The sequence below is a fragment of the Palaemon carinicauda genome, chromosome 30 (assembly GCF_036898095.1).
Source record: "Palaemon carinicauda isolate YSFRI2023 chromosome 30, ASM3689809v2, whole genome shotgun sequence".
In the NCBI taxonomy this organism is placed as follows: Eukaryota; Metazoa; Arthropoda; class Malacostraca; order Decapoda; family Palaemonidae; genus Palaemon; species Palaemon carinicauda.
The window spans coordinates 46,780,993-46,807,863 of NC_090754.1; the positions used below are offsets into that span (position 1 = coordinate 46,780,993).

General features: G+C 40.7%; 2 protein-coding genes across 2 annotated transcripts in view; one reads left to right on the top strand and one right to left on the bottom strand.

Moving 5' to 3' along the window:
- Window positions 1–4,925: 4,925 nt before the first annotated feature.
- Window positions 4,926–5,819, top strand: LOC137623510 (piggyBac transposable element-derived protein 4-like). Its single transcript, XM_068354342.1, has one exon. The coding sequence runs from the start codon at window positions 4,926–4,928 to the stop codon at window positions 5,817–5,819; it is 894 nt and encodes a 297-aa protein (XP_068210443.1).
- A 2,310-nt stretch (window positions 5,820–8,129) lies between these two features.
- The window catches only part of LOC137623084 (zinc finger protein 726-like), a 42,165-nt gene continuing 23,423 nt past the window's right edge, over window positions 8,130–26,871 (bottom strand). The window contains exon 2 of the mRNA XM_068353739.1: window positions 8,130–10,880. Coding sequence (XP_068209840.1) covers window positions 9,489–10,880 — 1,392 coding nt within the window. The 3' untranslated portion in view covers window positions 8,130–9,488. The remainder of the gene's footprint in view (window positions 10,881–26,871) is intronic.

Genomic DNA, 26,871 nt, shown 5'->3' on the forward strand with positions numbered 1-26,871 from the left:
CAACGTCATGTAACTGCTTGACAGTCTGTGAACTGTCAACAACAACAGGTGAGAGAGACCAGGACGCAACGTCATGTAACTGCTTGACAGTCTGTGAACTGTCAACAACAACAGGTGCGTGAGGACGCACAGCGTCCACTCGAGACTGCTTTGACCGCCTAGATTGAGCAGTCAAAACAACTCTAGAATGCGGAGGTTGACGCACAGCGTCAAAACAAGTCAACTCCGATTGTTAGCGAACGTCCTGAACGTCAACAGGAGCATCAGCAAGTGGCCTAACGTCCAAATGTGGCTGAAAATCCACACGAGACCGCATCGAGTGTGGTTCTAAACAACCTGACTGACGTGACTTGGCTACGCCAACGTCACCAGGACGCACAAAGGAACGTTAGGTTGGCTGAAAGCCAGGATCTCGATGAGATAAACGGCTAGGCTCAACGTACTAATCGGCAGAATAGTCTTCCATAAGGGAGGCAAGCTTAGTCTGCATGTCTTGCCGTACAACCCATTTAGGATCAACGGAAATGGTTGCGGTAAGAGACGAGGGTAACGTCTGTGACCGCAAAACCTTGCCAACAAAAAGACTCTCGGAGTCTGTGTTACGCTTTTGTTAGGCGGCGAGCAGTTTTCCGATGACTGCATAGGGTCAGAGCTGTCCTAATGGCTACAACCAGGACGCTGGACCTGTCCTGAAAGGACTGACTTTCACTTAAGGGCCTCGAAACCTTGTTTCAGGTTTCTTATGCGAAAAGCCTTCGGATGACGAGGAGAAAATTGTCTCTCTCGCCTTATGGTAGGGGAGATCTTGGTAAGATACACCCGATACCATAGAGGGAACGTCTGTTCGCTGATCAAGGCCTCTCGAACCCATAAGTCGTACGACATTACTTCTCCCCTGGGCTTGGGAGCTTGCAAGAGGTCCCGGACTAGGTGAACGACAGGCACGAAAAGACGAACCCTCGGTTACGCAACACTGTAACACTTTGCGCAATATCACTTTATCACTACGATTTTCTGTTTGCACTTATTTCACTGAAATCGAAAATTTTACTGATTTCTACCTGAAGCACGCAATTCTACCCTCATCAAAAGGTAGTAAATGCGAAATCAGTCGTATAATGCAAGCACATTAATACCAGCAAAACACAGTAAACATCTTTTAAGATAAAAAATTCAGTGGCTGGGGAAGAGACTAAACACTAGTTCATTCAAAACTACGTTTTCAATCTCTCACCGTACATTGCCTGGGGACGAGAATAAAACTAAAAACGTTTTATCCTTTCTCCCCGTACAGAGACTAGGGACGAGAGTAACTCGAGAACAACGTTACCCGCTTGAACGGAACGTTTTCTCTCCTTTCTCTCCCTCCGTCTCTATCTCTCTCTCTCTTGATTTCGCACCTAAGAGAAGAGCCCAATTACGTTTAGTCAAAAAAATATGTTATTTGACCAAAGGAAAAAACTGAAAGGTTTTTCAATTAAAAAGTTCCTTTAAAATAGAATTTAAAACATTTAAGCTTTGAAAGAAGAATGAACAAAACGTCAGAATCGATTTACTCTTTCTGCAAAGTGAAACCGTGATACTCTCTCTCTCTATCGTAACGATAGAGCGCAAACTGCGTAGCATAAATAAACTAAACGTTTAGTTCATCTTTGAAAACAGTACGAAGACTATTCAAAGAAAATCTTTCATAAAATATTTATTAAAAATATTCATTTAAAAAGTTTTAAATCATTAGCTCTTTAAAAGCTATTACGATTGAAAAGGGCTCAACGTTGTTTAACTTCAGTTTCCAAGTTAGGACCGCCTACTCTCAGGAAAGGTCGCATATAAACAAATCATTAAAATTTATTTTTATGTTTATTATAAATGGAAAGTTAATCGAAGAGGCCTAATAAAGGCGGTGAGATATAAAATATATAGAGGAAAATCTATAATTAATTTATAACGTGATAAGATAATTGCTAAAGCCTAAACACACTTCCGTCTAAGGGAAGGGTCGGCCATTTAAAAGTCAAAGAAAGTCCATACTCTCTTTGTCATCAAAAATTAAATCTATCCAAAAACGAGTTCAAGATTTAAGATGAAGATAAAACACCTGCACTGCGAAAGCTCAAACCAAAATGAAGTACTTCACCAAATATGTTGAGAAAACTCCAGGTTCTACAGCGAGTAAAAGTACGTCTTGTCGACACGTCGACAGAGAAGAAATTGAGTCTTTGTTTACATCGAGAGTGGTATCTGGCCGACAGTTGGCGCTGGTGGGCACACCCGCAACCTGTATAGCGATCGCTGGCGAGTTTTTACTGTTTTTTGTCTGTCGAGCAACAGAGTTGCAGCTATTATATATTCACCGGCTAAGTTAAATATTTAAAAATAATAATGCATAGTTAATGCAGTTACTTATGTCAGGGTAAAATAGTTTCTTTTAGTTAAAACATTAAAATATGTTAGGTACTTAGGGAAAAATTTGTTTAGTACGTGTGAATTTGGTATACGCGGCCGTTTTCGTAGACTAGTTAATCACGAATAATGCGAGTTGACTGAATTAGGAAATAAAAACATAGTGAATATACGTCTTTTACATTGTTTACGTTTGTAAGATGACCGAGACTATTGTCTACGCTTTCCAAGTCAGCTGATGAGGCCAACGAAAGGATATTTTTTTTTCTGCTAAAATAGGCAATTATTACTTGAATTATTATTTCTATCTTACCTTATAATGGTATTTAATGTAGTGTTTAGTAAAAACTTTTCTCATATTTCATTAACACAACCACCCCAGTATACAGATTCGATGAATGAATATTCGAAGATACGAATAAAATAATTTTGTCCCATGCTTCGATTTACACTAAATATTGGAAGTTATTATTTTGATAGTTAATTTCTAACCATTACTAATTTTTGAATTATTGTAGAGTCAAATAGTATGTTTTTTATTCGCTATTTGTTTGGATTGTACAGTAATTATTTTTTGTGAAGTTACAAGTATTTTGATCGGTAATTTGTAACTGTAAAATTAAACTATTAATTTTAAAATTCGTCGTCGGCGCCCACTCGTGTCCGAGTATTGGGTTCTGTCGTTAGCCATCAGCCTCCTATAAGAAGAAGGGTGGAGGAAACGACAGAATGCCAGTAGCTGGGTATATTGTTTTGGGTGGTCGTGGCTTTGCAACGGCCACGCACACACATTTTAAAATTATTATTGAGAGAAATGGGTTAGGTGGAATTTCTAATTGCTTTAAAAAAATTAAACCTGTATTTCTCCTCTTTCCAGATTTTGTAGTTTTTGTCCTATTCGACCCTGATTAGTCTTAAAATGTTGCTCAATCCTCCTCCTTTCAAGTCTCTCTTGCATTTTTCAAGAATCTTACGTATATATGTATTCATATAAATTTCATTGCTTATTGTCAGATTGTAAACACTAAATGCGGTATGTTTTTTCAACTTGAGTTTTTTCCCCTACACCAGTAGAAAGTAGGGTACTTGGTGAGTACTTTGACACAACCCTGAAATATGATTATGTCCTTACAATACATAGTGGTGAGGAAAATTACAGCTGAAAACTCATATTTATACATACTAAAGTATATTCAAACAATCTCTATATAGAAGGAAAAAATAAGCAATATCCTTCAAAACATGAAATTTTTTGGAGAAATTGCAACTACTTTTTATAAAACTTATCAATTTTTTTCATTCAATCATGAAAAAGACAGGGAATCTTATGGCCTATAAGATATGAAAAATAGTCACCTTTGAAAGTGACTTCTATACACTAATAAAATACATTGAAATATTTGACAAGGCTAAGAAAATTTCCAATGTAAAATTTTCAGAAGATAGAAGTCTCTTTCAAATAGCCTTTAAATGAAATAAAATTGATTAACAAACCAAAAAGTAGTAGGAGTTTGAAGTAACCTCCACAACAATGTTTTAATGGGGCCGAGTCGTACCACTTGATGATACAAAGCTGTTCTGTTTATTACTATATATTAAGACTTGGATTGGGAAACAAGCGAACTCTGGGGAGCTTGCAGGAACGCACTGGTAACATCTCTGCCTGGTGTTTGCCAGTCGGGGGTTCGAGTCCCGCTCAGACTCGCTAGTGCCATTAGTGTCTGCAACCTCACCATCCTTGTGAGCTACGGTTGGGGGGGTTTGGGGGAGCCTATAGGTCTATCTGCCGAGTCATCAGCAGCCACTGCCTGGCCCTCCCTGGTCCTAGCTTGGGTGGAGAGGAGGCTTGGGCGCTGATCATATAATATATGGTCAGTCTCTAGGGCAATGTCACTGTCCCTTACCTCTGTCATTCATGAGCGACCTTTAAACCTTTAAACTGAATTCCTCCATATAGCAGGGCATTAGCATATGTTAAATAAGAACCATTAAAAGGCTCCCTGGCTTATACTAGCCTATATAAACAAAACTCAATGCTGGATGGGAGCCAAGAGTTACCGACTGCCACCCACTACTGAAACATTCACTTTCAAAGCACAGTAAGTGACCAAAAATGGTAGAATCCTGCATTAACCTGTTAACCGTCTCCGACGTCATATGCCGTCCTCCATTTTCTTTGCGCAACCGCACTTGACGGCATATGACGTCCACCACTTTAGAAGATATTTTCAGGGTGTCTTCGACGACATATCACGCTCATACGTATAGAAAACGAAAGGAACATCGTCTGGCAACACCCTCGCCAAATCTGGTAATCATTGGCAACTGCGTTCACTTGACACAACGTTTAGTAGAACTGTTTCTTCAGTACGCATTTGGCGTTAGGCTGAGACGGGTCTCCTATATTTTTCTCATTTCCCCGCTACCCTTCACGATGAGCGCTCGTAAAAAAATTACGCTATCAGAGGAGGAAATACGATTTATGATTGAGGAAAGTACTGATGGTGAAGAGGAAATTCAAGATGAGTGATAGCTCCACGTGCTCTAGTGAGAATGAAGATGAATTTTCATCGAGTGATGACGAAAACGTTTTGCCATCTGACTGGACGAGGAAAGGAAAGAGCAAGCTTCCATTCACATTTCGTGGAGATAGTGGTGTAAAGTTCATCATCACAGATAAGGAAAATCCAATGGAATATTTTGCTAAATTTTTTGATGAAGAAGTTATTGATTATCTCGTGACAGAAACTAACAGATATGCAGGGGAATTTCTAGATGAAAATGGAGATAGATTATCCTCACAATCAAGAGTAAATAGGTGGTATGATACAGATGCGTGTGAAAATAAACTGTTTGTAGGCCTACTTATTTTGCAGGGCATTGATTCAAAGTTAGAAAATTCAATGTATTTCACATCACGTGAAAGTATTGCTACTCCTTTTTATCGGAAAGTGATGAGTGGTCGCAGATTTGATTTGCTGCAAAAATTCCTGCATTTAGTAGACAATGCAACCATAACAGATGGGCCTGGAAGAAAGACAGCTAAAATAAAACCATTCACAGACCTTATTTTGAAGAAGTTTCGGGAAAATTATATTCCAAGAAAGAATATATCTATTGATGAGTCTCTGATGGGATGGAAGGGGAACCTCTCATGGGTTCAATATATCCCAGCAAAGCGGAAAAGATTTGGTATAAAGTTTTTTGAACTTTGTGAAAGTAGCACTGGCTATATATGGAACTTTTGTATTTATTCAGGTAAAAACACAAAATTTTTGGATAAATACAAGAATCTTTCTGTGACATCTAGAGTTGTTATGTCTCTTATGGATCCTCTTTTAGGAAAGGGATATTGTCTTTATACACACTCGCAGATATGCTTGTTGACAATGAAACTGAAACTGTTGGCACTCTGAGACTCACGAGAAAAGATGTGCCAGCATTTATAAAAAATGCTAAACTAAAAAAAGGTGAAACCGTAGCAGCATTCCGAAACAAATCAATGGTGTTGAAATGGAAAGACAAGAAAGACGTATGTGTTCTGAGTACTCTGCACGATGATTCCATGAAAATTGTAAAATCTAGGAGAGGACATGAAAAGTCTAAGCCAAAAGCAATTGAGGACTATAATAACAATATGGGTGGTGTTGATTTATCAGATAATCTTATGGTACATTTTTCAACAGCAAGAAACAGGCTGAAAAATTATTACAAGAAGGTATTTCGGCACATGCTAGACATGTGTCTCCTAAATGCTTTCATTACGTACAAAATACTTGGTGGAAAGTTTCCAAGACGGGAGTTTATACCGAGGCTAGCTGAAAGAATGGTGTCTACATATGCAAGAAGAAATAAGGATGCAATAAGAAGACCAACAAGACTTGTTGCAAAGCCTTTCACGCTTATTTGAAAGACATTTCCCTGAATATTGCCCTCCTACCGAAAAAAAGCAAAAACCACTAAGGAAATGTGCTCTTTGCAGGAAAAATGGCAAAAGGAAGGAAACATCCTACTGGTGTAAAGAATGTGATGTTGGTTTGTGTGCAGCACCATGTTTCAAAGAATGGCACACACAGGAATAAATAGAACTGGAATATGAATGTCCCCCTTTGTGTTTCTTTTTTCTTTTCTCTTCCTTGATGTCGGCTACCTCCCATAATTGGGGGAAAGTGACATGGTATATAGATAGAATAGGAATACAAAATAATAAATATGTTTTGTTCATGATTAAAATAAAAATGTTTATTTGCAATTTTCTTTATTTCCTCAGATATTTTCTACGTACAGTAATTTGTTCATTATTTCAACAATGACTGAATGTGTATATTTATGCCAAAAAAAATTAGGAAATAAATACAAAAAAATCATAAAAGAAAAGTAAAAAGTTCATAAGAAATGAATAATACAAAAATATAAGAAATCATGCATTTTTTTTTTACCTAATTTCTTCATTATTTCAACAATAACTAAATGAGTATATTTATAAAAAAAGAAAGAAATAAGAAAAGAAATACAAAAAAATAATAAAAAAAAGTACACAAGTTCATAAGAAATGAATAATAAAAAAAAAATGCATCAAGAAGATGAGATCGTATGGTCTAAGCTTAACCGCCAATCCGCTGGATAGGGGTGACGCTCACAAAGCGAAAACGGTCAGGGAGAGGGACGGTTAACAGGTTAACGCCATCTCCTAGTGCCAGAATTGGATAATCAAATAAATTAGATCCTTATCAACTGTACCCAACTTAGAAGTTGAGGCAGAATTTTTGACATTTCCTAAACTACAGTGAACCCTCGCTACTTCGCGGTTCGACCATCGCGGATTCACCACTTCGCGGATTTTTTTCATAACCCATATATATATACATATTGGTAATAACAAAATCAACATACTGTACTGAATAATCAATATAATCGATGCAAAAACTAACCTATACACAGATGTGTACAGTAAATGCGTTTGTTTCTTCATTATGATCAGAGAAACGTAAACAAAACATTGGTTGCCATTTTTTATCATGCTTTTTGGCGTGTTTAGGAAACGCATGATATAAAATCGCCTTTAATATTTGTGCCTGTTTTAGTTTAGGGTACTGTAGTACATGCATTAAGTGTTCTGTACATTAAAGGGTAGTTTGTTGACAGTACTATGTACAAGGGAAGGTTTTAAAAGTCTGAATATACATGTTAAATAAATAGGTAAATATGGTGTCACTACTTCGCGGATTTTCACCTATCGCGGCCGGGTCTGGAACCCATGAGTTTTGGAAATCTGTATCTGTTTGCAATGCTGGCTGAAAAAAGAAAACAGGTTTCTGGTGTAAAAAAAAAAAAATGTATCGTTTTTTTCACATTACTAGTAATGATTCCCATTGGGTGACATGTCATCAGTTATCAGACACATAGTGCCCAATCACTTGGGTCTCCATGCCTTCAACATTGATACACTGGACCAAGGGCAGCAAAGATCATATTCCTCTAGTATTGAAATCCCTGTCCTAGCTTTTGTAGGAAAGTCCTTGGGGGACCACACAGCATCTAATCCCAAAAATAAATAAATATATAAAAGGTAAAATATTAAGAATAAAATGTTTCACAAATATACACTGACGATATATTAAAAGCAGTTGAGTATAAGACATAATGCTTATTCCATGATTTATATCCAAATTGGCAAAAACTCATAACTTGAATATTATTCAAGACTAGATTATAAAATATACCTGTATTCGTATTGTAAATATATATTTACAAACATTTCCAATTTCAAAATCTAATAACATTTGAATAGAAATTATATTAACCTGATCTCCAATGACATATAAAGTCAATTATGAAACCTCACAAGGGAATCTGTAATCAAAATAGTAAAAAGGACTACCAACCTTTCTTAGAAAAGGGATTTTGACAAAGGAAAAATCTATTTCTGGGTGAGGGAACTGTGTTGCCCAGTGAACTGCTCCTTAAAGCAGCATTTCTAAGATATAAATACTACTAAATATACCAGAGAAAAAAGTGGCATGGAATGCCAGGAATATACCCAGCTCGCTCACCCTTATAGGGTGTCGGTATAAAAACTGGAGCGTGTGAACCCACTACCAGAGGTCCCTTACCAATTAGACTTCTCCCTCCTCAACATCCCCCATTACTACGCGGTGTCGTTCTCTGCACCATACTGAAGTAAAATAAATCACTACCTCATTGCAAGAGGGTCGTAACTCCAAATTCCTGATTTTTCAGGAGACGCATTTGAAAGTTGCTAAGTCCTATGAATTTGATCATGTTTCACAATCTTCTTAGTGCCATCTCTCGGCCGCTAATTCACCTAGATTTACGACTCTTTTACCAAAAGATGCAGAATCAATTCGGCTATCTTGTACACCATATAACTCAAAACTAGCAAATTTGGAGTTACGACCCTCTTGCAATGAGGTAGCGAAATATTCTAGGGATTAAAACATGATACAGTAATTGGTTATACCTAGAAATCACTTTGGAGAGACAATCCAAGAGATAGTTTTAGAACAAATATTTTCATGTACTGGGGAATGACTGACTGACATACAATACACTATACTGTACATGTCAATTCTCACACTTTGATGGACTTAGATTCCTCAGGTAAACTCAAATTTTTTTTTTCTAAAGCACTACAAAGATTATTTACTTGATAAATATAAAACATTACAAGGCTTATTTCAATTATCACTATGGAGAGACTTCTTATAAAGTACTGTTACAAGTATAATGTGGGGAAATGTAAGGGTTATTCTGTATTCAAATTCATGGATCATCTTACAGATTCAAAGAGGAAAAAAATACAAATAAAACAAATTCTGGAAAAACTATCAATGGTCAAGTCCAATTTTCAAATCTTAAAAGTAGTATTAAAAAAATATTGTTTTTGGCACTGTCTAGATGTTACAACTTACAATTTAGCCATCGATTTAGTTTCATCTTCACAGCTGTTCTGAATCATTATATAAAAAAAAAAAAGAAACACACACACACACACCAAGATGACCCAACAGCACTCACGAGAATTGATATCAGACCAACACATATACCTTTTATATCAATAGAAACTAACTCTTTCCCTTAATTGTCTTCTTTTTCTTCTGTGAATTAATCTTTTCTAATCTCTTGAGATATGCTTGACAACCACTCTTTGTTTTTTTATGGATATTGAGGTGCCTTATAGTACTAAATTTTTCTCCACACTTATCACATTGCTCTTTCTTCTCCTTTACATGGACAGCCCCGTGTTTCTGTAAGTGGATCTTTTGCCTAAATGCCTTATTACATATTTCACAAACAAAATCTCTTTGGTCAGTGTGTATCACAATATGAACCTTCAGTAAATGTTTGTTTACAAACCCCTTCCCACAGGTGTCACATTTAAATTTGCGATTGTCAGCAAGATGAGTTTTCAGATGGCCCCTTAGAAGTGCTGCTTGAGTAAATGCTTTTCCACATTCTCCACAAACATGTGGCCTTTCTCCTCGATGAATGAGCATGTGGTTTTCAAGACGTTCTTCGGTAGCAAAAGACCTTTTACAGTTGTCGGCATTACACTTGAATGACTTCTCGACATGGACTAGTTTATGGTGTGTAAAGGAGGCTTTGTGATAGAATGCCTTAGAGCATATTTCACATTTGTATGTAAATTCTCTATTTTCATCATGCAACTTTTTATGAGCTACATACATGTGCCTCAGCAAAAACCTACGTCCACACACTTCACACACATGATTTTTTTCACCTTTGTGAATAAGCTCATGACGCTTCAACATTTCCCTTTTTTTAAATTTTTTGTCACACACCTGGCACTCATACTTCCGTTCCCCGTGGGTCTCCCGGTGAGCTAAAAGAGAAATTCTTGACTTAAATTTTTTTCCACATAAAGGACAAGTGAAAGGCTTCTCACTTGAGTGACTAGTTTGATGGGAAGAAAGGTGATCCTTTGTAGGAAAACGTTTTTCACACTTATCACACTCAAAGTCTCTTTCCCCTATGTGAATAAGCTGGATGTGTCTCATAAGAACAAATTTTCCTGCAAACGTTTTTCCACACAATGCGCATTCAAATTTCCTTAATCCAGAATGCTTGAGTACATGGCTTTTGAGGGAGGCAGATGTGCGAAAAATCCTTCCACATTCATCACACTTGAATGTCTTTTCTGAATGACAATACATGTGGCTCTCAAGTTGTGATTTAAATACAAAAGTATCACCACATTCTTCACATGTGAATTTTCTTTCTCCTAACCCATGGCTAAACATGTGGCTTGTTAAATCTTCCTTAAAAGAGAAAGAACGAGTGCACATTGGACACTTGTAAATATCTTTCACATCTTTATGTTTTGCCATATGCCTCTTCAGGCTATAACTGAAATTAAACTCCTCTCCACATTCATCACATCGAAATCTTTTCTCCCCATAATGCTTCGGTTTTGTAGAATCATCAGTTACAGCCATCTAAATATAAAAAAAAAGAAACAAATTAAAAAATATTATAAAAGACATTATTAAAATAATTAAATGTTAAACACCTAAAATTTCCATAGGAAAAAAAATGAAAGCATGAACTTTTTCTGTTTCAAGCAGTCAACCAAAGGATTTGCATATTCTTATCACCATGTGTTGGTACTAACAGTACCAGCATTGTTTACATCCAAACCTGTTTGTTTTTTGGCCTATTAGATATTGAGGAAGTAGGAGGGTATCCAAAAATATTGGACAAGTATAAAAATAAATCAGATAGCAGTATATGGTCCACTTAAAACCCACTTGAATGTAGAAAAGGATTAACAAGTAACAAGAATTCCTTGAATACTTCTTCCCTGTAATTCAAACTTCAGTTTCGTATACTTGTCCAAACATAAGTATGGTACAGGCATGGAGTTTCTCTGGAGTGAGTCAGTGATCTGAATAAGCACCATAGATGAGACGTTTTAATTAATTGTTTTAGTAAGGGCAAGTACTTGCACCTAGGACTTTGCCATGCTAGAAAATGATGGGTTTTATTTTACCAAAATAACAGAAACCTAAGGATGCAACTGTATGTCTTTTATGCACAGCAAAGTGTCCCATTACATTTCCTAAATCTTGACCTTTCATCTTCACCTATCAACTTCTTTAGTAAAAACATAGCATACTTTGGCACATGGACTTGATCAATCTGTACCGAGAAAAATGGGCTCCTTACCTTATTCCTGAATTTCAAGGTTCTATTTAAAAAAGCCATCAGTGGTTGTACAGAGCAATGCTTCAACAAAAGTTCAGTAAAATTGATACATATATAAATCCTACATACTCTATGAAATGCGACTTATATCAAACTTCTACAAAAAATGTATTTGCAAACTTTGAAGTTCGTTAGTTCCAACAATTCAGCTAACCTGATTAGGAAAATCATTTCACAATCTGGTAACAGCTAGAACAGAACTTCTATAAGATGATGAAATACCGAGCCTTAGGATGGAAGAGGAAACACTGTCAGATTCAACTGCATACCTAGTACTACATATTGGATGGCATAGCCTGGGAAGATCTGAATGAGAAGGATAGTCAGAATTATGAAAAATGTTACGTAACATGCTCAAATTAATAACATGCAAAGAGAACTAACTGAACGACTGTACCAGATTATTATCCAGATCTGGGATAAGAAATTTAATGGACCTCAAGTTTTTGTCCAACAAATTAAGATGGTGTCAGCAGCTGAAGACCAGACAAGAAAATAATATTCAAAACATGCTGTCTGATCTTCAAATTCTTAAACTAGTCTAAGGAGGAGTCTACTTTCTTCTCCAATGGAAAGCTAGAAAACAAGTTGAATTTATCGTCACCTTTAAATATCATGTCGGCGGAGTCAGATTTTATTGGAACTTTACGGGGATTGATCAGTACGTACTAATTATGCAGCTAATTCTGCCTTGCCTTCACCATCACAAAGATCAATACTACACAGTTTTAATTCACCCAACCAAAGTTATTTCTATAAGAGAAAAAAAGTTTTACTGACCCATACAGTTTTCCTCTGTCAAAAGTCCGCTTAAAGAACCTGACTAGCAGTTGCAATGACAGCATTAATGAAGGAAGACACATGACGTGAGTGCTGGGCCTCATTTCCAATGGCATATAGCTTAGAACTTGTGGTCTTACTACAATTTATGTCGGTAGATTTCATGAGCAGGCAGAAATAAGGTACTTAGTAATTGTCATTAGGGTCTCAACTCTTTTGTTAATTGCATATATACCTGTGACTCCGGGAGTTCAAGGAGATGGTACCAACACACTCACTAGAGGAGGAGCCTGATGGAACACCCCAACCACCCTTGAGGTACCGGCATATTAAGAACTAGTTACCTCGTCAGTCTTTTTTAACTTATTAATATCTCTTAAAATAAAAAAATTTGAAAGTAATTTGTATTTCTCCTAGTATAAAAACCTGGAGCTATTTATAGGGGTATTCTAGTATACCCCTATAAATAGCGGAGGGTTTTTATCTACGCCAGAACAAATATTAGTTAGAACCTCAAAAGGAAATTGAAATGGAAACAGGGGGAATAGAAATGGGAGCCTTTGTAGGGTGATGGCCAGATCCGTTTTCATTCATAGAAAATGGGAATATTATAAAGTGGGATGGACTGTGGCGTCATTCTAAAATCGAGTTCGTAGAAAAATGTTATTTTCATTAGTAAAATAAATTTTTGAATATACTTACCCGGTGATCATATAGCTGTCAGCTCTGCTGCCCGACAGAAAAACCTAAGGACAAAATACGCCAGCGATCGCTATACAGGTGGGGGTGTACATCAACAGCGCCATCTGTCGAGCAGGTACTCAAGTACTCCATGTCAACACAGAACCACTTTTCTCCTCGGCCCACTGGATCTCTATTGGGGAGGAAGGGTGGGTCCTTTAATTTATGATCACCGGGTAAGTATATTAAAAAATTTAGTTTACTAATGAAAATAACATTTTTCAATATTAAACTTAGCCGGTGATCATATAGCTGATTCACACCCAGGGGGGTGGGTAGAGACCAGGATATATGTTAACATTAAGAGCTAAGTATTTTGTATTTCATTTTAGCAGTTATTCAAAATAACAAACATAAAATTAATAAGTACCTGGTAAGGAAATCGACTTGAACAATTACTCTGCCTTTTTAAGTACGTCTTCCTTACTGAGCCTCGCGATCCTCATAGGATGCTGAGCGACTCCTAGGAGCTGAAGTATGAAGGGTTGCAACCCATACTAAAGGACCTCATCAAAACCTCTAATCTAGGCGCTTGTCAAGAAAAGAATTTGATCACCCGCCAAATCAACCAGGATGCGAAAGGCTTCTTAGCCTTCCGGACAACCCAAAAAACAACAATAAAAAACATTTCAAGAGAAAGATTAAAAAGGTTATGGGATTAGGGGAATGTAGTGGTTGAGCCCTCACCCACTACTGCACTCGCTGCTACGAATGGTCCCAGGGTGTAGCAGTTCTCGTAAAGAGACTGGACATCTTTAAGGTAAAATGATGCGAACACTGACTTGCTTCTCCAATAGGTTGCATCCATTACACTCTGCAGAGATCTGTTTTGTTTGAAGGCCACTGAAGTTGCGACAGCTCTAACTTCATGTGTCCTTACCTTCAGCAAAGCATGGTCCTCCTCATTCAGATGGGAATGAGCTTCTCGAATCAAAAGTCTGATATAATAAGAAACTGCATTCTTCGACATAGGTAAAGAAGGTTTCTTAATAGCGCACCATAAAGCTTCTGACTGTCCTCGTAATGGTTTAGTACGTCTCAAATAGTACTTAAGAGCTCTTACAGGGCATAGTACTCTTTCTTGTTCATTTCCAACCAAATTAGAAAGGCTTGGAATATCGAACGATTTGGGCCAAGGACGAGAAGGAAGTTCGTTTTTGGCTAAAAAACCAAGCTGTAAGGAACATGTAGCCGTTTCAGATGTAAATCCAATGTTCCTGCTGAAGGCGTGTATCTCACTGACTCTTTTAGCTGTTGCTAAGCAGACGAGGAAAAGGGTCTTCAAAGTGAGATCTTTAAAAGAGGCTGATTGAAGTGGTTCGAACCTTGCTGACATAAGGAATCTTAGTACCACGTCTAAGTTCCAACCTGGTGTGGCCAACCGACGCTCCTTCGAGGTCTCAAAAGACTTAAGGAGGTCCTGTAGATCTTTGTTGTTGGAAAGATCTAAGCCTCTGTGACGGAAGACTGCTGCCAACATGCTTCTGTAACCCTTGATCGTGGGAGCTGAAAGAGATCTTTCCTTCCTTAGGTATAAAAGGAAGTCAGCTATCTGAGTTACAGAGGTACTGGTTGAGGATACTGATTTCGAATTGCACCAGCTTCGGAAGACTTCCCACTTCGACTGGTAGACTTTAAGAGTGGATGTCCTCCTTGCTCTAGCAATCGCTCTGGCTGCCTCCTTCGAAAAGCCTCTAGCTCTCGAGAGTCTTTCGATAGTCTGAAGGCAGTCAGACGAAGAGCGTGGAGGCTTGGGTGTACCTTCTTTACATGCGGCTGACGCAGAAGGTCCACTCTTAGAGGAAGTGTTCTGGGAACGTCTACTAGCCATTGCAGTACCTCGGTGAACCATTCTCTCGCGGGCCAGAGGGGAGCAACCAACGTCAACCTTGTCCCTTCGTGAGAGGCGAACTTCTGCAGTACTCTGTTGACAATCTTGAACGGGGGGAATGCATAAAGGTCTAGATGGGACCAATCCAGAAGAAAGGCATCTATGTGAACTGCTGCTGGGTCCGGGATTGGTGAGCAATAAATTGGGAGCCTCTTGGTCATCGAGGTTGCAAACAGATCTATGGTAGGCTGACCCCATAAGGCCCATAGTCTGTTGCATACATTCTTGTGAAGGGTCCACTCTGTTGGGATGATTTGACCCTTCCGGCTGAGGCGGTCTGCCATGACATTCATGTTGCCTTGAATGAACCTCGTTACTAGGGATATGTTTCGATCTCTTGACCAGGTGAGGAGGTCCCTTGCGATCTCGTACGTCATCGAATGAGTCCCTCCTTGCTTGGAGATGTACGCCAAGGCTGTGGTGTTGTCGGAGTTCACCTCCACCACCTTGCCTAGAAGGAGAGACTTGAAGCTTCTCAAGGCCAGATGAACTGCCAGTAGCTCCTTGCAGTTGATGTGCAACGTTCTTTGATCCGCATTCCACGTGCCCGAGCATTCCCGACCGTCCAATGTCGCACCCCAGCCCGTGTCCGATGCGTCCGAGAAGAGAAGGTGGTTGGGGGTCTGAACAGCCAGTGGCAGACCCTCCCTGAGGAGAATGTTGTTCTTCCACCAAGTCAGTGAAGACTTCATCTTCTCGGAAATAGGAATCGAGACCGCTTCTAGCGTCTTGTCCTTTCTCCAGTGAACAGCTAGGTGAAATTGAAGGGGTCGGAGGTGGAGTCTCCCTAACGCGATGAACTGGTCCAGTGATGAAAGCGTCCCTATCAGACTCATCCACTGTCTGACTGAACATCGGTCCTTCTTCAGCATGTTCTGGATGCATTCTTGGGCTTGACTGATTCTGGGGGCCGACGGAAAAGCCCGAAAAGCTTGACTCTGAATCTCCATTCCTAGGTACACTATAGTTTGGGATGGGACGAGTTGGGACTTTTCCATATTGACCAGGAGACCCAATTCCTTGGTCAGATCCAGAGTCCATTTTAGATTCTCCAGACAGCGACGACTTGACGAAGCTCTTAGAAGCCAGTCGTCCAAATAGAGGGAGGCTCTGATGTCTGCTAAATGCAGGAATTTGGCAATATTCCTCATCAGTTTCGTAAAAACAAGAGGTGCCGTGCCTAGGCCAAAGCACAGGGCTTGAAACTGGTATACAACCTTCCCGAAAACGAACCTTAGAAAAGGTTGGGAATCTGGGTGGATGGGGACGTGAAAATAAGCGTCCTTTAGGTCTAACGAGACCATCCAGTCTTCCTTCCTGACCGATGCTAGAACCGACTTTGTCGTCTCCATGGTGAACGTCTGCTTTGTGACAAAGACATTCAGAGCACTGACGTCTAGCACCGGCCTCCACCCTCCTGTCTTCTTCGCCACTAAGAAGAGACGGTTGTAGAAGCCCGGGGATTGATGGTCCCGGACTATGACTACCGCTCCCTTTTGTAGTAAGAGAGACACCTCTTGCTGTAAAGCTAGTCTCTTGTCCTCCTCTCTGTACCTGGGAGAGAGGTCGATGGGAGTTGTTGCTAGAGGGGGCTTGCGCAAGAATGGAATCTTGTACCCCTCTCTGAGTAACTTCACAGACTGTGCGTCTGCGCCCCTGTTCTCCCAGGCCTGCCAGTAGTTCTTGAGCCTGGCTCCCACTGCTGTCTGAAGAAGGTGGCAGTCAGACTCTGCCTCTAGAGGACTTGGAACCCTTCTTCTTGCTCCCACGTTGACCTTCGGCACGAGCACCTCCTCTGCTGGAGGCTCTGCCACGAAAGGGCGGAATGAACCTTGACGCTGGAGTGTCCATCCTGGGTCTAGGCACGGAGGGCAAAGGGGTGGCTTTGCGTGCGGATGACGCAACCAGGTCATGAGTGTCTTTCTGGATCAAGGAGGCGGCAATCTCCTTGATCAACTCTTCAGGGAAGAGGCACTTCGAGAGAGGAGCAAACATAAGTTCCGACTTTTGACATGGGGTGACTCCAGCTGACAAGAAGGAGCAAAGGTGATCCCGCTTCTTGAGGACCCCGGACACGAAAGAAGCCGCAAGCTCACTAGAACCATCCCGTATGGCTTTGTCCATGCAGGACATAATGAGCATGGAAGTTTCCTTGTCAGAATGGGAGGTCTTCCTGCTCAACGCTCCCAAACACCAGTCCAAGAAGTTAAAGACTTCGAATGCTCGAAATACTCCTTTCATTAGATGGTCCATATCCGAAGGAGTCCAACAAATCTTGGAGCGTCTCATGGCCAGCCTGCGGGGAGAGTCTACCAGACTTGAGAAGTCGCCCTGGGCAGAGGCAGGAACTCCCAAGCCGAGAACTTCTCCCGTGGCATACCAGACGCTAGATCTGGAAGCAAGCTTGGCCGGGGGAAACATGAAGGCTGTCTTCCCAAGCTGCTTTTTGGACTGCAACCAATCTCCCAGTACTCTTAAAGCTCTCTTGGACGAGCGAGCGAGTACGAGCTTCGTAAAGGCAGGTGCGGATGACTGCATGCCTAAAGCGAACTCAGAGGGAGGAGAGCGTGGTGCTGCAGACACAAACTGATCAGGATATAAATCCTTGAACAGCGCAAGCACTTTCCTAAAGTTTAAGGAGGGAGGCGTGGTCTTGGGTTCGTCGATGTCCGTGTGTTGGTCGTCAAGATGTGCAGCTTCGTCATCATCAGAGAGTCCATCGTCTGAATGTTGAGGAGGAAGCGGCAAAGGAGTAGGTAAAAGCTGGGCGGCTGAGTCCGGCAGCACGGGTGCATGCGTGGCTGCACTGGACCCAACGTCATGGAAACGTTGGTCAGTCTGTGAACTGGCAACAACCATAGCTGTGTGGGGACACAAGGCGTCTACTCCTGACTGCGGTCGAGTAGCGGAAACCACAGTGGGTTGCGGAGACTGACGCACAGCGTCAAAACACGGCAACTTAACTCCACCCTCCTGTTGTTGTGGTAACACGCGAACGTCAACGGAGGGTTCCGTGCGTCGGTGAACGTCAACATGCGTCTGGCAGGGTCGACTGCGCATGGGTGGAGGAACTCTCACAGCTGGAGTGCGGGAGCAGGCAGCCTCAGCGTCAACTGGGCGCACAACCGTGGTAGGTTGTAGGCTAACGGGTGCAGCGTCAACCTTCTCCGCACGATACTCCTGCATGAAAGAAGCTAACTGAGTCTGCATAGACTGTAGCAAAGACCACTTAGGGTCTACAGCAGCAGGTGCGGCAACAGACGGTGTTACTGCCTGTTGCGGTACCACTTTGCCTCTCTTAGGAGGTGTGCAGTCGTCGGAAGACTGCAGCGAGTCCGAACTGACCCAGTGGCTACACCTGGGCCGTTGGACTTGCGCGGAAGGGACCTTGCGTTTAAGAGGCCGTGAGACCTTGGTCCATCGTTTCTGGCGAGAAGCCTCTTCCGCAGACGAGGAATGAACGGGCTCACTCGTCTTCGTGTGGGTGGGACGATCTAGGAAAGATACGTCCGAAACCACGGAGGGAACGTCTGTCCGCTGATTAAAGCCTGTCGAACCCTTTGGTCGTACGACATTGCTTCTCCCCTGGGCTTGGGAGCTTGCAAGAGGTCCCGGACTGGGAGGACGACAGGCACGAACAGACGCACCCTCATGCGTAACACTAACACTTTTCACTGCACTAACCACTTCACTTCCCACTGCACTTTTACCCTTCAACTCCCTGACGTCAGCCATGAGTTGGTTGCGGTCACTCGCCAATGACTCGACTCTCTCACCCAGAGCCTGGATGGCACGCATCATATCTGCCATCGAAGGTTGTTGAGTGCTAGAAGGGGGATCAGGAGCAACCACTACAGGGGAAGGAATAGGTTGTGGGGCATGGGGAGAGGAAAAATCAACTGAGTGAGACGAACTCCTCCTGACTCTATCTCTCTCTAGCCTACGTGAATATTTCAGGAATTCTTGAAAATCGAATTCCGAAAGCCCAACGCATTCCTCACATCGATCTTCCAATTGACAGGTTTTACCCCGACAATTGGAACAAATGGTGTGCGGATCGATAGAGGCCTTCGGAAGACGCCTTGAACAGTCCCTAGCGCTACACTTCCTGTACTTGGGGACTTGAGAAGGGTCAGACATCTTGAATTAGTCAAAGGGGGAATTCAAAATCTATCCAAGTCGTCAACAAATAATCCAAAATTCAATAAAAGAATGCAAGGAAGTATTGAAGATAACCTCTGCACAGCGAAAGCTAATACTGTAACCAGAAATGAATACTTCACCAAATAACGTGAAAATCAATCCAGAAAGCAACAGCGTATTTAGTAGGTCTTGCCAGTGGCACGACAGAGAGAAAATTGGTTCTGTGTTGACATGGAGTACTTGAGTACCTGCTCGACAGATGGCGCTGTTGATGTACACCCCCACCTGTATAGCGATCGCTGGCGTATTTTGTCCTTAGGTTTTTCTGTCGGGCAGCAGAGCTGACAGCTATATGATCACCGGCTAAGTTTAATATTGAAAACTGGAATATTCTGAACTGTGGCCGTCGTTCTAAAAACGATTTTGGCGGGAGAAGCTAACTTAAAAAACCCACCTAACCTATGCTAAAAGCCGTATCCTTACCCAGGGAGGCTTCGCCCCCCGGAACCCCCCCCCCCCCTTACCTACTACGGGAGCGAGAAGATTCGTGGCCGGAGTAAGAACTCGAGCCACAAATTTTCAGGTAATTTAGGGTTTTCGGCAAAAAACATGAAAGTGTGCGTTTAAGCACATATTTAAGATCCGTAGACCATTTCCAAACGTTTTTATTCTATACAAGATAACAGTCGGAGGGATAATAAGCAAATTAGGACGCTTGGCCGTAGCGCTACAAACTACCCTAGAAATGGATGCTAGAGAGGGGTTAAGTTAGCAGGAGGAAGGGAAAAGATCCGATATCATTACATGAGCTACAGAAAGGTTATTAAACACCAAACTACCAGACTCATGCCACTCTTTTCATAGCCTAAAACCTCCACCTACAATATTTGTGACATTACACAACTATCCTGTATAACTCAGATTCTACCTCTACACTTAACCCTTTTACCCCCAGGCTCTTTGGAAATTTCCAACCCTTAACCCCCAAGGGGTTATTTTATCCCCAGCACATTTTGCAGTATATTTTTTTTAAATTGCTCTTACAGCCTTAATTTTTGTCATAGAGAGGTCAGGTTGGTCTCATTCTCTTGGAAAATGCCTGAATTTTTTCAAAAAATTATCAAAAATATGAAGAAAAAATTTTTTTATAGCATTTTTTTGCAAGGACGTACCGGTACGTCCATGGGGGCATGGGGGTAAAGGGATGGGTTTTGTGAAACGTACCAGTACGTCCTTTGGGGGTAAAAGGGTTAATGCTATACAGCTGCATCTTACTACGACCAGTGCAATTCCTCACTGAACATCAAATTAGAAATAATAGCAAGCAAAACTAAAACAGGACAACAATACCACAATATGAAGGATTGATTTTTTTTTTTTTTTTTTTTTTGACTTTTAGGTTTTCATTGTTTTGCCAAATTCTTCAGAGTAATTCCATCAATAAAATTCCAGCATCACAACAGCTTTGCAACGACAAACAAACAGACTTGAATGTAAACAATGTTAGTACAGTACTGTCACAGTACCAACACCTTGTGATGACAAGGTGCCAGCATTTGTGCAGATTAGTTAAAAACCAAGAAAAACTTTCTTCTACTTTTTCTTGTTAAAACGTGGTGCTTAGAGCATACTACTGTATAGGCATAGGAATATTGCTAAGATTCATTGAAATACAGATGGATGAAAGTTGACAGAACAATGCTTTAATGCACATTTTGTAATAATCATTAACAATGTTATTCTAGTAATTCCCTATGTATTTCAAATACAGTGATGCCTCGCAACACGAAATTAATTGGATCCGTAAGGGCTTTCGTAACGTGATTTTTTTGGAGGAATAACTGAGCAAGAAGGAAGAGACAGTACAGTAACTATTTTCCACCCTTTGTATATTAATACGAGACTTTTTAACAGCAAATTGATAAGTGGTTTGTTGATGTACGTTATTTACAATGCCCAAGTCATTAAGTGAGCTTCGAAAACTTTCAAGATGTCAGATTAAAAATATAAAAAAAGGAAGAGCTAATCGACAGCATTATAGCAGAACAAGACCCTGATGAGGTCGCATTGTGTTATGTAGCGGAAAAATTGAATGACGTAGTGGGGGAGATTGCTCAGCTGAAAAGTGCAATAACTTCCCCAGAGAGCACTTTCAACAAGAAGATAGCTGAACTGCAAGACCACGTGAATAAGCATCAGCGTTTTCTGGAAGTATTAGAAAAGAAAAAACGAGAATGTAATTTGGTTTTGCTGGGTGTTCCCGACGATGATGAAGCCTTTGAAGGTTTGAATGAAGACGATGCTAAAGTGAAGAAGGTTTTTGAAGTCATAGGTGCAACTGGAAACATTTCATCCGTTCGACGGCTTGGTCGAAGGAACGCGGCCGAAGGATCCCGAAGGCGTCGCCCAATCCTGATTGCTGTGGAATCAAAAGTAATCCGAGATGGGAAACTGGAGAAAGCAAAGGAACTGGAGCAGCGTGATGAAATTTACAAGAAAATATTCATCAAGAAAGATGTGCACCCAAGTGTGCGAGCGGAATGGAGGTTACACGAAGCAGAAAAGAGAGGACGGGAATGTCCAGAAAACGTTGGATGTACCATTGTATTTAATACTAGAGAATGCAAGTTGTATAAAGATGGGGTTGTCATTGATAAATGGGGATTGCTGGGTTTTTGAATCGACCACATGTTACTCAACCTTTAAATGTTATATATTGGAATAAAGGTGGTTGTAAAACCAAATTAGAAAAGAAATATGTTGAGAAATTTTTATTACAATATATCGTAGCTTTGAATGAGATAAAGACGTCTCTGCCTGTTTGTTTGCCCGGACATATTTCTTACACGAGTTATGATAGGGACCATTCATGCCGCGGTGGAACAGCTGTATTAGTGGAAAATGGGCTGTCGAAAGAGGTTGTAAGTGTGGACACAAGCTTACCTGACCAGATATGGTTTCAGTTACGAGTAATGCCGAAAGTAGTATTTGGAGCTTGTTATATCCCGCCGAGTAATTCTCCTTATTTTTCTCACAGGGAATTTGCATCAATACAAGAAAAGTTAACAAGTTTATAATAATAGGGGATTTAAATACGCGGTTCAGTAGAAGTGCAAGGGAAATAAGCAATACTGAAGAATTTTCTTATCCAGTTGTCGCCGATGACGTGAATGTTCCTAATGATAATGCCTATGTAAGGATCATAACTTGTTGGTAGTTAATAATCTGAAAGCTTATGACAAACACTTTGTTTGCAGGGAACTACATGGGTACCAGAACTAGATGTACTGTACAGTGATACCTCTACATACGATCTTAATTCGTTCCAGAAACTGCTTCGTATGTTAAAACGATCGTATGTTGGAGCAAATATTCCCATAAGAATACATGGTTTTGATTTAATTCATTCCTCAGCCTAAAAACCCATAATAAATCCTTAATAAATGGCTACACATAATTACACATGACATTAGTACAATAACTGTATAATAAATACATATTACAAACCAAAAAAAAGAATAATAATAATGAAATAATAAATAAAAAACAGATTGTAATGTAACACTTTACCTTAGCGACAGGGCAGCGCAGGTCTAGGGACTTCTACGCAGGAGGAGACGGAAGATCAGCGAGGAGGTAGGGACGGTGACTTTGTACGATAACGTGTACGATAACTTATACTACTACGTGAACTTTAACTTAACTTAGCTTATTTTTTTTTTTTCATTTCTATAATTTTATATTTTTTTTTTACATTTTTTCTTTTCTTATTTTTAATTTTCATCACTTTCACTCGATTTGATCTTCTTTTTCTTTGCTTCACTTTATTTCTTTTCATCATGATCACTAGACCGTTTTAAAGATTTTTTAAAAGAAACTACTGTATCGAGTGAAAGTTGCTTACAGTACTACGGCTTTTGAGGATTTTTCTAAAATGCGTTAAGCAAACATCATCGAACTGCGCAACAACACGGCAAACCTGAAGTTTCTGTGGGTGATGCTTGTCGATGAAATCAACAACGTGTTTTTGATATGCCAACATCTGTTTTATTTCCGCCGTACCTAAGATTTCGCCTACCTCCTCGATCTCCTCCGACTCACTCAACTGCGCTTGGAACTCATCATGCTGCATGGCTTGCAGCTCCTTGAGTTCCTCGGTGGTGAGCTCTTCGTGATGCTCATCGCCGAGTTCGGTGATGTCATCTTCATCCACCTCCAGACCCATGGACTTGCCAAGGGATACAATCTCTTCGACGTCTTCCTCGGCGGCAAGCACAGATTCATTTTCCGGGCCAAAACCTTCGAAATCTCTGGGAGCAACAGCATCAGGCCAAAGCTTCTTCCCAGCGGAATTCAGGGTCCGACGAGTTATTCCCTCTCAAGCCTGATCAATGATCTTTAAGCAGTGCACGATATTGAAGTGGCTCCTTCAAAATTCACGCAAAGTTAAGTTGGTGCTTTGCGTGACATTAAAGCACTGCTTAAATAAGTGCTTGGTGTACAGCTTCTTAAAATTAGAGATGACTTGCTGGTCCATAGGCTGGAGGATAGGGGTGGTATTTGGTGGAAGATACAACACCTAGATGAATTTGTATTCGTCGATGATATCATCTTCGAGTCCGGAGGGGTGAGCGGGTGCATTGTCCAAACAAAGCAAGCACTTCAAAGGCAAATTCCTCTCCTGAAGATACTTCTTGTCAGCAGGGCCGAAAACTACGTTTATCCATTCCACAAAGATATGCCTAATAACCCAAGCCTTAGAATTAGAACGCCATAGAACATGTAGCAGGTCTTTATTAATTCTATGTGCTTTAAATGCCCTAGGGTTTTCGGAATGGTAAACTAACAAAGGCTTAATTTTGCAGTCCCCGCTGGCATTGGCACAAAGCGCAAGAGTCAACCGATCCTTCATTGGCTTATGTCCAGGCATTTTCTTCTCTTCGGCGGTAATGTACGTTCGACTAGGCATCTTTTTCCAAAACAGACCGGTTTCATCGCGGTTGAACACCTGCTGCTCTACGTAACCTTCCTCCGCCACGATGCTTTCGAACTTTTTAACAAAGTCTTTAGCAGCCTTGGTGTTCGAACTCGAAGCTTCTACATGACGAACAACTAAATGAATCCCGGTCCATTTCCTAAATTTCTCGAACCAACCTCGAGACGCCTTGAACTCCTTCATCGTAGGATCGGGTGAACTCTCCCCCGCGTCACCCCGAGAGCGCGCCGCCTTCACGTCACTGTAGATAACGCTGGCCTTCTCACAAATGATCGTTTCCGTGATCGTATCGCCAACAATCTTCTTGTCCTTTATCCAGATCAACAAAAGGCGTTCCATCTCTTCCAGAGTACGGCTACGATGTTTAGAAATAATCGTGATCCCCTTCGAAGGTTTCACTGCTTTAATGGCTGACTTCTGTTTTATGATTGTCGAGATCGTAAAACATATTCCGGCCATATGGTTTAGCCAGATTGCTAACACGTACACCTCGCTCATGCTTTTCTATTATTTCCTACTTTAATTCTAATGAAAGCATAGACTTCCTCTTTTTCTCACCACTACTACTACTTCCTGAACCGAAACTAAGCTTTTTAGGACCCATGATTACGGAACACAAAAAACACGTGAAAAAACAAGATAAAAAACTGTTAAAACTGAGCGAATAGAGGACAACCACACGATGCGCATGCGATGAGAGGACTGATCAAGGTGACGCTCGATTGGCGTCCCTCCGATGTGCTCCGTCTAGCGGTGTCAACAACAAACAATGCTGGACGCTTTAGAGAAAATTCCACGGGTAACCGTATTGTTTATTTCGTATGTTGAGACAGAAATTTGGTCGAATTTTACTTCGTATATTAGGACAATCGTATGTAGAGGTTCCACTGTATGTGTAGGGTCAATACAGTTGATTAATTCTATAAAATCGTTTTGTGTACACTCAACCAAGAATAAACCTTCTGATCATGCACCAATATCCATTAAAATGTCTAAAGGTAGGATTGATCTTGATTTTGTGTTTAGGCGAGCATCTTTCTTGGGTGGTCATGCATCACTAATGGGATATAAGTGTAGCAGTTTGGTAAAGAAGCCAATTAAGTATAAGAGGATTGACCCAAACATGTTTACAGTAATGCCCGAATTTCAGATATGAACATAAATACTGATAATTTCATTAATAATGTAAATGATTTTGCTTCTATTGCATCGAATGTATTATACCAGTGTTCTGAAATGTATCAGAGTAGGGCGGGAACGTCTAGAGAGGATAGTGGAGAAGCACAGACCGATCACTGGGACTGTCTCCTTCGGGACCGTGATGACTCGAGAGTCTGGCAGGCTGTAGACTGGAAGGGAAAATTTCAGGTAGAAAATAAAACTTATGGGGGTCCCACAGATGAGGAATTCAAAGAATATTTCGAAAATGTAGTAAATACTGAAGAAAACAGTCTAGTCGATGAAAACATAGTCATTTGTAAATGTCCCTATCTTGGACGATCAAATAACAGTCGGAGGAGTCCAATCCCAGATAAATAGAATTAGACCTGATAAGGCATGTAGTCCAGATGAGGTCTCCCCTGGTGTTCTCAAGTTGCTTCCAATGGAATGGTTAACACTCACTACTTTGTTTAACGCCCTTTTCCTGCCTGGATCTTATCCTAGTTTGTGGTCTTTGGCCAAGCTCTTTAAGAGTTTTAAGAAAGGCAACAGACAGGAACCCAAGAATTATAGAGGCATCACAGTTAATAACTGTTTAGCAAAGTTGTATGATATGATTCTTTATTCACGACTTGAAACATGGTTTAAGCCCTACAGGGAACAGGCTGGGGCACAGAGGGGAAAGGGTTGGATGGAGCATATTGTAGCTTTGCGATTGCTGATGGACATGGCTAGGAAGAAAAATAATAAACTCTTTGTCCTATTTGTTGATTTTAGGCAGGCTTATGATCTAGTACCTAGAGGAATGTTATTTAGGGTTTTAGAACGTTTAGGTTGTGGAGCTGTTATGTTGGCAGCCTAGATAGCTATTTATAGAGTAACAAACAGCGTAATTGGTACTGCAGTCATATCTACTACTGTGGGAGTCCATCAGGGAAGCTCTACATCGTGCCTTCTTTTCATTTTGTACATCAATGATCTCATTAAGCTTATCAAGAATAATTGCAATCCTGATGCTTTCTTATCATGGTTCCATTTATTAGTGTTAATGGATGATACAGTTCTCCTTGCAACTACCAGAGAAGCTATCATCCATAAAATAACATTATTGAAGCAATATTGTCACACTTATGGGATGAAAATTAATGCAGGGAAAAATCACAAATTTCAAGTAAATTGTATTCTTCCTAACAGTACTTACCTCGAACTACTTTCTTAGGAGTATCTGGGATCTCCTCTAAACCGACCAGAGTTTTGTGTAGTTTACCCTACTCCCGTTTTCTATGAGGGGTAACCTCTGGTGGTGTGATACTCGCCCTGAGGCGACCCCGGGTCAGAGAGCATGCTTGCTCAGGTCTCGATCCCCAGTAAGTTCTTGATAGCTTAGGTTTCTATGAGGTCCAGCAAGGCACTCGGGGAAGGATGGGTGGGCTATACCCGAAAGTAGTTCGAGGTAAGTACTGTTAGGAAAAATACAAATTACTTAAAATTTGTGATTTGTTCCAACACT

What these genes read in the sequence shown, in the direction of transcription:
- LOC137623510 (XM_068354342.1), top strand. Translation starts at nt 4,926, where the DNA reads ATGAGTGATAGCTCCACGTGCTCTAGTGAGAATGAAGATGAATTTTCA.